A 14,938-nucleotide genomic window follows, 5' to 3' on the forward strand; every position below is an offset into this window, starting at 1 on the left:
GGAATTATCCTGTACAGGTAGACATGTGGTCAGACACTATCGGGGAGTTTGTGAGGTTGCTGTGTGTAATGTTTGTTTGTGGATAATTCTTCTCCAGGCATAAGGCACACTTCTATAGGTACCAAAGATGCGCATCTTCTACATATGCTTGGGCTATAATCGATGACTGTTGGTATGTTAACAGTGACAAATTGCTACTCTATTGCTTAATTGCAGAGATGGGGACAAGTCACACATGGTCAAGTCCAAGCAAGTCTCAAGTCTTAACCATCAAGTCTCGAGTCAAGTCTCAAGTCACAGTTCAGATAAATCAAGCAAGTCAAGTCAAGGGTTCACCCTAAGCAAGTCAAGTCGAGTCCTTATAAGTTTCAAGTCAAGTCAAGTCACAGTACTAAAGAGATGAACACACACACACACACACACTGTCCTCTGTTTCTGACGCGAAGCTCGATTTCAAAATCAAATATTGTTCTCCTCCACGGTACAATTTTTTGGGGGGACGAAGCGGAGGGATCTTGAATCAGCCTGAAGGGGTTGTATTCGCTATAACAACCGCCTTGCTATACCTTATCCCGCTTATTACATGGCTACCTACCAAATAAATCTATAATTTGACACAAAATATTGATTTCAAAATGAATTTATTGATTTAAAAACGATTGTTGAGGGGGGGCGGGTTGGCTACAATTTTTAAAGACTGTTTTAAATGTCGGACTATAAAAAAATCGGCCTACAACAGCTTTGAAGTACAGCTGCTTGTCCTAGACTCTAGTTCTCCTATTGCTGTTGCTGTGGTCTATAGGCCCCCAAAGCCACATAAAGACTTTTTAAATGAGTTTGCTGACCTCGTAGGAGGTATTATGTCAAACTTTGAGAAAATTTTAATTATGGGGGATTTTAATATTCATATATGTTGTCCCCAAAATTCAATTGCTAAAGAATTTATTAATTTAACTGAAGATTTTGACCTAGTGCAGCTGGTGAGTAGACCAACACATATAAAGGGGCACACCCTTGACCTTATTTTTTCTCATGGGATACTGCTTGAGTGAAATTGAGATATGCGAACATAGTTTCTCTGATCATAACCCTATCACATTCAATATGCCGCTAGCACATAACCCTATAAATCTACATAAAACTGTCTTGAAGACACATAGAATCACTGACGCTACTTCTACTACTTTTGCTGAAGCTTTTGAGGAGCTCTCAAACTACCCTGAATTTGCTTCACCAGATCTGAACCCGGACGAACTATTATATAATTTTAATTCCATTTGTAGTATAATTTTAGATGATATAGCACCGTTAAAAACAAAAAATCAAAAAACATCCTCTGAACCATGGGTAAATAATACCACCCGAACCCTGAGACAGATATGCAGAAGGGCCGAGAGGAAATGGAAAAGAGACAAATTACAGCTCTCTTACGAGATGCTTAAAGATTCTCTTTTTAAGTATCAAAATGAGTTGAGAATGGCCAAATCAAAATACTTATCTACTCTCATAGATAAGAACTACAACAATCCTAGAGTTCTTTTTAAGATTATTAATAATGTCACAAATCCAGTTGTGTCCATCTACCCGAGTGAGTCAGTGGCTATGTGTGAGCGGTTTTGCAAATTTTTCATAGCCAAGATAGCTGAAATTAGAAATAACATGCATGTGATCACTGGCACCCCGGCAGGGATCCTACAGGATCACCATTAGACACTATCCCGGCACGATTATTAAAAAAAGTGTTTAATGTAGTGGGTACAACACTTCTACATTTGGTAAATAAATGCCTTGAGTTGGGAGTCATCCCTGAGTGCTTACAACATGCGTCAGTGCAACCCATACTAAAGAGGCCAAATTTAGACCCATTTGACCTATCAAATTTCAGACCTATTTCACATCTACCATTTGTAACAAAAATTTTAGATAAAGTAGTTCTAAGTCAGCTCCAAACTTTTTTAAACGAAAACAAAATTTTTGATATATTTCAATCCGGTTTTAAACAATTTCACTCTACTGAAACGGCGCTTGTAAAAGTGCTAAATGACATTTTTATAGCCACTGACTCTGGAAACTCAGTAGCACTGATACTCCTGGATTTAAGTGCTGCCTTTGATACGGTAGACCACAACGTTTTATTATCTCGTTTAGAACACATAGTGGGCATTAAAGGCACAGTTTTAAATTGGTTTCAGTCTTATCTTACCAATAGGAGTTTTTCAGTTAACATTAGTAACCACCGATCTTCCTCAGCAAAATTTATGTGTGGAATTCCGCAAGGTTCCACACTGGCTCCGATGTTATTTTCTCTACACATGCTTCCTCTGAGTACTATTTTTAAAAAATATGACTTGAATTATCATTGTTACGCAGACGACACACAAATATATTTTCCTCTTAATAATAATCAAACACAGATCGCTGCTTGCCTTGAGGAGGTGAAAGCATGGATGTCGCAAAATGTTCTTAGTCTGAATGAGAAAAAGACTGAGGTTATGGTGTTTACATCTTCCAGTCTACATAACACAACAAATATAAATCTTGGTACACTGACACCATATGTGAAGCCATATGTAAGAAACCTGGGAGTGGTACTAGATAGTGCCCTAAAGCTTGATAGACAGATCAATCAAGTTGTGAAATCATGCTTCTACCAGCTACGAACCCTGGTAAAAATTAAATCTATACTATCTAATTCTAACTTTGAAAAAATTATACATGCTTTTATCACCACAAGGCTAGACTATTGTAATTCACTTTATCTGGGGATCAATGAATCATCCATGAACCGTCTTCAAATAGTCCAGAATGCCGTTGCAAGAGCTCTGACGGGAACGCGGAAAAGAGATCACATAACTCCTGTCCTCAAGGCACTTCACTGGCTACCAGTCTGCCATAGAATTACTTTTAAAGTTTTATTACCAGTTTTTAAATCACTACATGGGATGGCTCCATCCTACCTCAAGGACTTACTGACTGTTCATCAACCACCAAGAGCTCTTAGGTCTGCAAACCAAGGCCTTCTGGTGGTCCCTAGAACAAAACTTAAGACCAGAGGAGACCGAGCTTTCTCCATTGCTGCTCCTAAACTGTGGAATAGCCTCCCTGTTGAAATCAGAGCGGCACTAACCCTTGGCATTTTTAAAGTGAGGCTAAAGACATTTTTATTTGAGCTGGCATATGCAAATAATAGTTGAGGAAATTGTCCTGGTGCTGTGTATGTATTGTTTAAATTCATCATGTGTTATTTTCTTTATTGTTATCTGCAGTTGTCTCTGTACAGCACATTGGTCTACGGAAGTAGTGTTTATTTGTGCTTTATAAATAAAATAAATGAAATGAAATTCCTCTAAAGAAAATAGTCCATTCCGTCTCGGGTTAGAATCCTGCTGCGTCCATAGCAACGCGATGTTTTTCATGGCAACGGTCTGTTATCAAGAAATAACACGCATTCTGCACTGGAATTCAGCAAATCCATGTAATAAGGGCTAATAATAACAACCTTATAAACTAATTATTGTGACTGAAAAACTGCCTAATATGTAATTACGCTATAATTATTCTTGTCTGTATGAGTAAAAAAAAAAAAAACTCTTCGAAATGTTTAGGTGCTAGTAATCACATCGGCGCCTCCATGTTAGCCTTTCATGCAGTAAAGTTAACTGTTATGGTGTAAGCACAATGCTTTTTAGTTTCCACACGCAGTCCACAAACACTTGAAAATGCGCACATTTAATACAGACATTATAGCCTACGTGTAATAATATACATGCCCGCTCATTTTAAGATGCCCATCAACATTAAAATTCAGTCTATGCCACTGTTATAGTCAAATTCCCTTACATCCATTTACCAGACGTATTCAGTAATGATAATGGTCACATTTCTAACAAGAAAAAAAACAAACATAATCTGCAACCAAGGCCAAATTATGACAAACAAAAGATTAATTCATTACATTAGTAACTTAATCGTTATAGATCTTAGTGAAACAGAATATAAAGAGATTACTTTCTTACCTTTCCTTGTGGTTCTTAAAATAACAAATTAAATTTGACGTTGTTGCATATTTTGCATCTGGCAAATCTTTTTTTATTCACACGGTCCAGTTCAAAGTCCTTGTATTCTAAACGATACTATTTGTGGAGCTCGACTAACGTTACTGTCTGCCATGTTTGGCTCGGTTTGAATTGTGCAGCGTTAAAGGCACATAATCATCACATTATAACACCAAGTCAATTAAACTTCAGGAACATCAATTTGCCCAGTTAGGAAGCATAAGCGACTGAATCAATGTCACCTGTTTTGGTGCAAATGAAAGTTACAACAGGAGCACTGGAGAGGCAACCCCTAAAAAGGGAATGGTTTTGCAGGTGGTGGTCACAGACAATTGCTCTCTCCTTATCCTTCTTGACTGATTCTTCTCTAGTTTAGCAATTTGCTAGTGTCTGTGTCACTACTGGTAGCATGAGGCGGTACCTACAGCCCATTAAGGTTGCATAGGTAGTCCAGCTCCTCCGTGATGACATCCTTCGCAAGAAGGTTTCTAGAGCATGGAGGAGATAACAGGAGACGAGCCTGGAGACGAGGAGAGCTGGACAGGGCCTTAGAAGGGCATCAACCCTGCAGCAGTACCGGTATCTGCTTCTTTGCGCAAGGAGCAGAAGGAGCACCGCTAAGACCCCTACAAAATGACCCAAAGCGGGCTCCTGGTGTGGAGGGTAGTATGAGGGCCCAACATCCTCTAGTGGGGACCTGTGCTCACAGCCCAGCACCATGCTGATTGATTGGCATTCGCCAGAAAACATCAATATTGGCAGTTCCACCACTGGCGCCCCGTTCTCTTCACAGATGGCAGCAGGTACACACTGAACACATGTGACAGATGTGAAAGAGTCTGGAGATACTGTGGTGAACATTATGATGCATGCAACATCATCCAGCATGACCTGTTTGGCGGCGGGTCAGTGATGGTCTGGGGAGGCATATCCTCGGAGGGTCGCACAGACCTCCAGATTGCCAACAGTCCCCTGGCTGCTGTTAGGTACCGGTATGAAATGCTCAGACCCATCGTTAGACACTGGTGCAGTTGGCCCTGGGTTCCTCCTGGTGCAGGTCAATGCCCAGCTTCATGAGGCCAGAGTGAGTAGGCAGTTCAAGGATGACGAAGGCATTGATGCCATTGACTGGCCCTCACATTCATCAGACCTGAATCCAATTGAGAACCTCCGGGACGTTATGTATCGGTGCCTCAGACGCCGCCAAGAAGCACAACAGACTTTCCAGGAGTTCACTGATGCCCTGATGCAGGCCTGGGAGGAGATCCCCCAGGACACCATCCATCATCTCATCAGGATCATGCCCAGACATTGTCGGGAGTGCATACAGGCACATAGGGGCCATACACACTACTGAGTCACATTATGAGTTGCAATGGTGGTTTCTTCCTTCCTGACCTCCCCTATAGTTACATTTTGTCCAGTCTCATTCTGACATGCATTTCGACTCTGATTGTGTAAAGTGAGGCCTGTAGATTCCTTGGTGTCACTCATAAAAAGTTTAGCCATTTCATGTGATGTAAACATAGATTAACACATAGTTGTCAGATTTGCTTCAAGAGATTTTAAATACTAATTTATCAACACAATTAGAATTTAACCATAGTCTGAACTTTGTTTTACCATTTTCTATGTTTGTGTTAGTGAAGTGTGTGTTAAGTCGTGTTTGTTATCACCTTGTTGGTGGTCTTAATGCCGACAAAGCTCTGTCCAAGGGGAACAGGCCTGAAGCGGCTATCAAAGTAGAAGAGTCCGATATAGGGGTTAACGTGGAGGAAAGAGGCGACATCCAGGTAGTTGGGCAGGGTGGCTGAAAGACCCAAGATCCGGATCATGCTCTGGGTTGACTCCACCTGCAAAAAAACAAGATGAATGTAAACCATGATCACATAATTCTTTGTGAACTCAAAGATGGTGGATGAATAATGAATGACTTAAAGGTAAATTCCACCAAAATACACTATTATTTTGAGATTTTTCCTTAAATATTAATTTGAGGTGTTTCAGAATTAATTATGCACCACAGCAGTATTTTGGAAAAAGTGTACCCGCGCTACAAGCCAATTTTGTATGTAGTTGCGGTTGTCCTGGATTGAGCCATCAGATGACATTCTGCAATGTACCTATTAGCGGATATGTTGATAAATGTACAAGAGGGTCAACATTTTTCCTCCTTTTTAAAATACTACCAATATAAAAGCCATTATTCATGCTCTGCCAAAGTCTCTCCCCACACTTAGCGGGGTCTTTCAAACATTATCTTGTTGTAGACTGGATACTGATAGCTAGCTAACTTTGCAAAAAGCAACACAATGGTTTGCAGTCATGATTTGAATGATTAATTTTTTGAGGTGATCTTGCATTGTCATATTGAACCATACAAATTTTAACTTGAGTAGGCTACTGTACAACAGATTTAAGAGACAGTGTTAGTTGGATACAATGGTGATTTTTCTTCCCGGTGAAACACTTTCAAATATGCATTGAATAAAATATTTACTAATCACATTTTGTTTAACAGGACCAAAGCGGCAAAACATTAAGTAAATTCAATTGAATTGTGCCTTGCTTCTTGTTAACAGTGGGATTGCTACTTAATTGTGGTAGGTTAAGAAGCTAGCCACTGAGATCTGTGGCCAGTAATCTATTGTAAAATGTATAGCCGACCCTTTCTATATATATTAGTTACTGACTTTATAAAGGCAAATTATTTTAGCCTTGGTTACTGATAAGCTCGTCTGTGGAATTAACTAGGGCTCTGCGGTTGGTATTGATTAACAAATGCAAATGCAGTTTCATTGCTGTTATTCAAGAACATTTTGTACAATAATTATAATATCATCCTTCACAAAACCCGATTTAGTGGAAAGCCGAGAAAGCTAGTTAGTTTATGTGTTTGCCTGGTAACTGCTATGGTATAGAATAAGCTTGGTACCGAAAAGCAATTTCCACTGGTGAATGAGTGTTATCTTTATTTTTTGTTGATATGTTATATAAGCAAGGTAAACATAAATCTGATATTTACCACAGAGATCTATTGTAGTTACTTATTGGTGCAATACTGGCAGCGGCCCCAAACAAGCAAAAAATACGTTTTTGAATTGACTTGTATTTACTGTAGACAGGCACAGAATACCTCATGGGTATGACCTTTTTTTTTTTCTTCAAGAATAACACATTTGTTTTTGTGGCTTCTAAAAATTATAATTTATTTCTCTGATTACCAATTCTTCAGGTATGTGCTATCTATATTTCCTATGAATTATGGAACTTTTTATGGAACTTATTTTATGGACAGTTTCTTTTTTTGTTGCAGTTAATCACACAACACAATGCGACCAATGTGAGGCAGGTAACAATGCTCTAAAACAATTTGGTGGGTGGCAAATGATAAATCAATTAATATGAAATTATCTGGCAACAGCTTTGGTGGATATTCCTTCAGTTGGCATACCAATTGCAAATTCTCTCAAAGCCTCACACATCGGTAGCATTGTACTGTATTATAAAATTATTTTATTGTCTTGAACACATGGTGCTTTTTTGTAATGATCATGCTGTTAAATCAGCTTCTTGATATCACACAGCAGCCTGGTGGAAGGATTATCTTGGCAAAGCAGTGTTCACAAAATTCTGAGCAAACGTTTGAGAGAAAGCTTTTCGTGTGCATACATATAACATTACAGGGAATGTTTCATTCAGCTCATGACAAATGGGACCAAGACAACATTTTATATTCATGTTTCCTTTTATAGAGGTAATTCGGTCCTCCATAAAATACAATGTCTGACAAATTTTGTAGATTTCACACTGAATTCATGTCAGTTGATAAGTAATCTAAATTCAACATTTATAAGACATCTGTACCCAGTGGGTAATTATATTTTGAGTGGATTCCACATGTAATAAAATCATGCCACATTGTTACACAGCAAAGACTTAATTGAGTAAAGAGGAGAACAGAGGGTCCTTTGGAAACCTGGATGATGACGTACAACAGCCTCCTAGGGCAAGGCAACAGGAAGAACTGTGAGGAAAGTGCTGTCCTGTCTTTGTTGACAGGAGTAGTGCACTACCTTCATGCTCTTCAAGGTGAAAAAGAAACAAAGTGTAATTGGGTAAAGTACCAAAGAATGAGAAAAGGAAAGAGGGAAGGATATAAAAGAGATCAGAATGATTGTAGACTTTTTGCTCGAGGAGGGATTAACCTAGAGTAAGACATCTTGCTAGCTATGAGAATAGGCCATAGCCAAACCCTGGCAGACAATATGGTCACACACACACACACACACACACAAACACTTCCAGCACTCCATTACAAAATTGCTCTGTTACAAGGTGGTTCTTACAAATAGCACAAGGTCAGCCCTCCTGTTCCAAAATGGCAATGTTACAATGTGGTCCACACACAAACTGTCAGCGGTCTCTTACAAAGTGACTCCGTTACAAAGTGGATGAAAAGCACCAGGCATGTTGTCAGTCCTCCATTACAAAGCGATCAACTCACACTCACCCTATCAGCCCTCCGTAACAAAGTGTTTCACCCTGTAGATGTGCAGTATGTTCATTAAGTGTCTGAGACAGGGAGCCTGCTTAAGCAGATAGTTGTCTTCTCACACACACCTTTCCATCATCACTGGAAATGGGCTCAAAGGAGTATTTCTTTCCTGTGGCTTTATCCAAGATAGACTCTGCTTTAATGTTTCACCAATAGCAACACATCATATTATTGGCAATAATTATACTGTAATCAACAATTAGGCAACATAATACTTATGCAAAAAGTAATCCATATTAATGCTCCTAGCGATGTAGGGGTTTATAAATGCGGGTAATGACAGACATTTATCTCCTGAGTAATGCATAGACTGCAGTCAGCCTATCCAGATAAGAGAAAATAAAATAAACCAGAGCTTTGTCAAGCATAACATCACAGGTGATGAATGCTTCAGTGATCATCCTATATAATCCATAAAGATAACAAAAAATAATTTACCACCAGAAGCGTCTTCTCTTAATTTGGAAGAAAGGATTTCCATATTCCTACTTTCAAAGAAGTGAACTTAAGCACCTTGTTTGTCAGGAGCACCAGCCGTGATTCCTTCAGCAGAAAGCACTATCAATTAGGTTAGCTTGTCAAGTGTGGCGGTAATTGCACAGAAGAATTGTTTGGGTGAGTGTCTGCGTGTGTATGTGCACATGTCTATCTGTGCAGGTAGGGTTGGGAGTAGCTGGGGATGCGTTTGGGTCCTGGTTTATTGTGGGTAGTAACAGAAAATAGGTGTGTTCACTTGTTAGGACCAAGAAAGCTACTATTAAATGTACATTATTACAAGTGATAAACTGTGAACAGTAATGTGCTCGTGTTTTGTATGTGTCTAGATTTGTTGGTTAACTTGAGCAGGAATAAAACAACATGGATTTTTATACTGGTGTCTGAGTTTGTCCAATGGTTTATTGGCCTATCAAAGCTTGTCAATTCCTAATATAGGTTCAGACAAACACCATCACTCAGTGCATTTCCTTCATTCTCACTGAAGCACACATCATTCCGAAGTCTGTTTGTTCCATTTACTTTTGTGGAATATGGATCAAAGTTTGCTTTGATGGTTAACAAAAAATAGATACATATGAAAATTAGATATGGCTGCTATGACAGTGACTTGAAGACTACCAGAGCAAACACAGACGGAGTCACAGCCTACAAGCCAACAGAATTTTGGATGGGACTCTTCTGGAAAGTTACACAAAAAAACTCAGTGACTGCTGTGCTGTCTGGGCTATGACTTGTTTTTGTTCCTCTTGGAAACTAAAGAACTAAAGACCCAGTCCTTCTCCTTCTGGGAACTGTTCCTCTCTCTACCTCCACATACTTTTTTGATGAGGAGACTTTTTTTGAATTTCCAGAGGCAATAATCTTGCTTACTGTGCGCCAATCAATAATTCAGTGTCTTAACAACAGGAATACCTTCCAATGTGCCGTTGACATTTGGCTCTAGCACAACACAGACACCTTAATTACAAATGCTTGCTAGAGAAACACAGGAAATACTATGTGTCTGCTATGCAGCTTAAAGAGGGATCCATCTTTGATTTAAAGTGCAAAAATAAAACAGTCTGAAACACCAGCCTGTGTAATACAGTCATAATGTATTATAACACTTATTTGTTGAATGACTTGGAATTTCTATAGGGTCTCCTCAAGATAGGGAAGCTGGTTTGATGGAGCCTAGCCTAGGTCCTTCCCTCTCAGGAGGCATGGCAAAGTTGCTCATTCAGCCTTTCTTCAGTGATAGCTGCAGATAAATAGGCTGTGAAACAAATCTACAGTGGTCCTATATACAGACTGCAGTTCAATTACCTGAGGGTTAACCTCATCCAACCAGAGGAACCCCACAACACAGTACAGTAAATAAATAAATAACAGCACTGTATTCTTTCAGTATCCTTCTGTCTCCATTATTCTCTCACCACCTCTGATCATTCTCTATCCCTGTTTTGTTAAAGACAGTACTCTCCCATTTTAAGTTTTATATCTGTCATCATCAAGGACTTTAATATCCATACTGCTAAGTCGTATGTGTATGTGTGTTTGTCTGCCCATAAAAAAGGAATTGCAATCTTATCACCTAGGAAACAATGAAAATTCCCACCATGCATCTCTCTTTTCATTGATTAATTTCCTACTTGGCTGGGATTGACACCTGACGCAGGCTTGTCACAATTGAACACGGATGCGGGACACTTCGGAATGATGGCTCCCATCTCCCTGACTGTTTGCATTTGCATAATCACTCTAATATCCCAAATGGCTGGGCTGATTCCTGCACAGGGCACTGTCAATCATCATCAGAGTAAATCAGGCATCCCACTCAGACACACAAAAAAATAGACACAGCAGCTCAGCTCAACTCAGCAGAGCACAGACAAACAGGAGACAGACAGGCAAGACAGACAGACAGGACAGACCAAAGCCTATTCACTGACTACATTAAACAACACACAGTTCCACACCTTAACAAAGGGTAGATATGGATGGAAGAGAGCCAAAATCCTTTGAATGTTAATTTAAAGGAGTGTGTTTGTGACTGTGTGCCTAGAATTTAAGCCAGCCTTAGCAGCTAACTAAATAACAGTTTGCTAGCTTGGCAATCTAGCTTAAGTTATACAACAAGTAATTTGGGTTTCCCATTTTTATAGCCTATCCAGCACATGGTATAACTGTAACCGGGTGAACAAACGTTTTTTGGCCTAGGTATAGTTGCGCTGGGCAGAGACATTAATGCATTGCTTACTAGGTAGCTAGACAGCTACTTCATATACAGATGTAAAGCTAACCTTCCTGAGTAGAAGGTCAACTGGCTAATCAGATCCATATAAGTGTGCGCATTCCTCCATCGCTCCAAATCTATGCCTATATTTGAGTTTTCTCCAGAGCCTCACACAAATTTCTTTGGGACAGGAAATCCTACTTTTGTGCACTGCTATAACCGGCGCTGGATGCTTCCCTTCCATCTGAAAGGGCTAATCCACCCCCAGAAAAACAAATACAGACATTCCTATGCATTTGGTCAAAACCATGTGTTCTATAAGTGGGTAAAAAATACCATGATCTAACTACGAAGTTGTTTGAAATATTAAATATTTGGCTGTGATAGGTGTGCAAAACACAGTCCTTTGAGTCCTTTGATTACACTTTCTTGCCACTCTTTCATACAGAGCTCTGTTATGCAAAGCTCTTGATATGGTTGACTTGATATGGTGCAACATGACTTTATTACTACTATAAGCCACTGAATTCGGTAGCTCCTGGTTGTTGGACCTTCTGTAGCTTCTCTCCCTACTTCCGGTGCTGGATTTTGAGACACTACATTTTACGTGCAGTGAATGGTTGGTGTCTGCATTTATTGACTCACCTGAGGTCACTGGGATATATATATATATATATATATATATTTTACCCTTTTACTATTCTATGGTATTATCTAAGGTCTGTAGAATGCTCTTTGGGCTTTTCCTTTAGATTCACAGTCTGACCAATAAACTCTCAGCATTGGGGTTTTTAATCAAAAAAATAACAATACAGTGGGGAGAACAAGTATTTAATGCATTGCCGATTTTGCAGGTTTTCCTACTTACAAAGCATGTAGAGCAGAGGTCTCAAACCGGTTCCACGGAGGGCCGAGTGTCTGCAGGTTTTCGCTCTCACCTTGTACTTAACTGACTAATTAGGTCACTAATTGATTCGTTTATACCCCCACCTGGTTGTTTAGGTCTGAACTGGGAACCAATTTAAAGGAAAACCCAAAAACCTGCAGACACATGGCCCTCCGTGGAACCGGTTTGAGACCTCTGATGTAGAGGTCTGTAATTTTTATCATAGGTACACTTCAACTGTGAGAGACGGAATAAAACAAATTTAATCTAGAAAATCACATTGTATGATTTTTAAATAATTCATTGGCATTTTATTGCATGACATAAGTATTTGATCACCAATCCAACCAGTAAGAATTCCGGCTCTCACAGACCTATTAGTTTTTCTTTAAGAAGCCCCCCTGTTCTCCACTCATTACCTGTATTAACTGCACCTGTTTGAACTCGTTACCTGTATAAAAGACACCTTTCCACACACTGAATCAAACAGACTCTAACCTCTCTACAATGGCCAAGACCAAAGAGCTGTGTAAGGACATCAGGGATAAAATTGTAGATCTGCACAAGGCTGGGATGGGCTACAGGACAATAGGCAAGCAGCTTGGTGAGAAGGCAACAACTGTTGGCGCAATTATTAGAGCATGGAAGAATATGACGGTCAATCTCCCTCGGCCTGGGGCTCCATGTAAGATCTCACCTCCTGGGGCATCAATGATCATGAGGAAGGTGAGGGAACCGTCCAGAACAACATGGCAGGACCTGGTCAATGACCTGAAGAGAGCTGGGACAACAGTCTGAAAGAAAACCATTAGTAACACACTACGCCGTCATGGATTAAAATCCTGCAGCGCACGCTAGGTGCCCTTGATCAAGCCAGCGTATGTCCAGGCCCGTCTGAAGTTTGCCAATGACCATCTGGATGATCCAGAGGAGGAATGGGAGAAGGTCATGTGGTCTGATGAGACAAAAATAGAGCTTGATGGTCTAAACGCCACTCGCCGTGTTTGGAGGAGGAAGGAGGAGGATTAGTACAACCCCAAGAACACCATCCCAACTGTGAAGCATGGAGGTGGAAACATTATTCTTTGGGGATGCTTTTCTGCAAAGGGTACAGGACGACTGCACCCTATTGACGGGAGGATGGATGGGGCCATGTATCGCGAGATCTTGGCCAACAACCTCCTTCCCTCAGTAAGAGCATTGAAGATGGGTCGTGGCTGGGTCTTCCAGCATGACAATGACCCGGAACACACAGCCAGGGAGTGGCTCTGTAAGCAGCATCTCAAGGTCCTGGAGTGGCTTAGCCAGTCTCTAGACCTGAACCCAAAGGAAAATATTTAGAGGGAGCTGAAAGTCTGTATTGCCCAGTGACAGCCCCGAAACCTGAAGGATCTGGAGATGGTCTGTATGGAGGAGTGGGCCAAAATCCCTGCAGCAGTGTGGGCAATCCTGGTCAAGAACTACAGGAAACGTATGATCTCTATAATTGCAAACAAAAGATTCTGTACCAAATATTAAGTTCTGCTTTTCTGATGTATCAAATAATTATGTCATGCAATAAAATGCAAATTAATTACTTAAAAATCATACAACGTGATTTTCTGGATTTTTGTTTTAGATTCCATCTCTCACAGTTGAAGTGTACCTATGATAAAATGACAGACCTCTACATGCTTTGTAAGTAGGAAAACCTGTAAAATCGGCAGTGTATCAAATACTTGTTCTCTGTATATATGTATACACACACACACAGTGGATATAAAAAGTCTACACACCCCTGTTAAAATGCCAGGTTCTTGAGATGTAAAAGAATGAGACAAGATAAATCATGTCAGAACTTTTTCCACCTTTAATGTGACCTATAACGTGAACAATTCAATTGGAAAAAACTAACTGAAATCTTTGACATTCTGTCCAATGCTATGGCTGATCGTTGTATACCTCATTGGACACAAGTTGAACAACAACAACAGCCTAAAAACGTGGCTACACATCCATTAGTACAATGGATATGAGAGAATTGGAATACCTCTCCTTGTGTCCCGCACCCCAGTCTCACTCCTATGGTCAAGTATGGTCAAGGACATTAATACTCATTCAATATTATTGAGATTACCGACCTTTCTTAGAGTGTCTTAATTAGCAGGGTAATGAGGAGAGAATGGGTACCAACCTGTCTGAGTGTCCTGGCTACCAGGCTCTCCAGGACAGGTCCTCTGTCCTCATGCAGCAGGTGCACCTCGTCCAAGATGAGGAGCTTTACGATTTGGGACAGTGCCACATCCCCAACACTCTTCCTGGTTACCACGTCCCACTTCTCAGGAGTGGTAACCAGCATCTGGAACACAGCATGGGCACAATCAATGAGGTTAGTGACTGAAAGGCAGACTTTTAAGTGTATCAAAGTAGCTTCTCACCCCCATACACTCCAAGGTCATGAAATACCTGGACAGGTCACTGAACACCTCGACTTGGGCCCTAGCAGTATATTTGCAAACAGAGCACTTTACCCATTCACAGTGTAATCTGTTCATCATTCTATCCTCCAAACATCCATCCCTCACATTTCCTAATCACCATCTCACCTGTTCTCATTTAAAACCTGGACCCTTTTATTCCTTTAAGGGCCGCTCTGCGCCATCATTCTAACGCAATTAGGCGAAAGAAAAAAAGAAGAATTGGTGTGAAAATGGTTTGCAACCTGTCTGTTTATGTGTGTGCCTATG

At 40.3% G+C, this 14,938-nt stretch overlaps 1 protein-coding gene across 1 annotated transcript in view; it reads right to left on the reverse strand.

Moving 5' to 3' along the window:
* ascc3 (activating signal cointegrator 1 complex subunit 3) overlaps positions 1–14,938 on the reverse strand; it is a 173,800-nt gene that overhangs the window by 61,518 nt on the left and 97,344 nt on the right. The window contains exons 12-13 of the mRNA XM_010897185.3: positions 14,386–14,550; positions 5,732–5,908 (exon numbers count right to left, since the gene is read on the reverse strand). Of these exons, the coding sequence (XP_010895487.1) occupies positions 5,732–5,908; positions 14,386–14,550 (342 nt within the window). The remainder of the gene's footprint in view (positions 1–5,731; positions 5,909–14,385; positions 14,551–14,938) is intronic.

The sequence above is a fragment of the Esox lucius genome, chromosome 20, assembly GCF_011004845.1.
Source record: "Esox lucius isolate fEsoLuc1 chromosome 20, fEsoLuc1.pri, whole genome shotgun sequence".
NCBI lineage: Eukaryota > Metazoa > Chordata > Actinopteri > Esociformes > Esocidae > Esox > Esox lucius.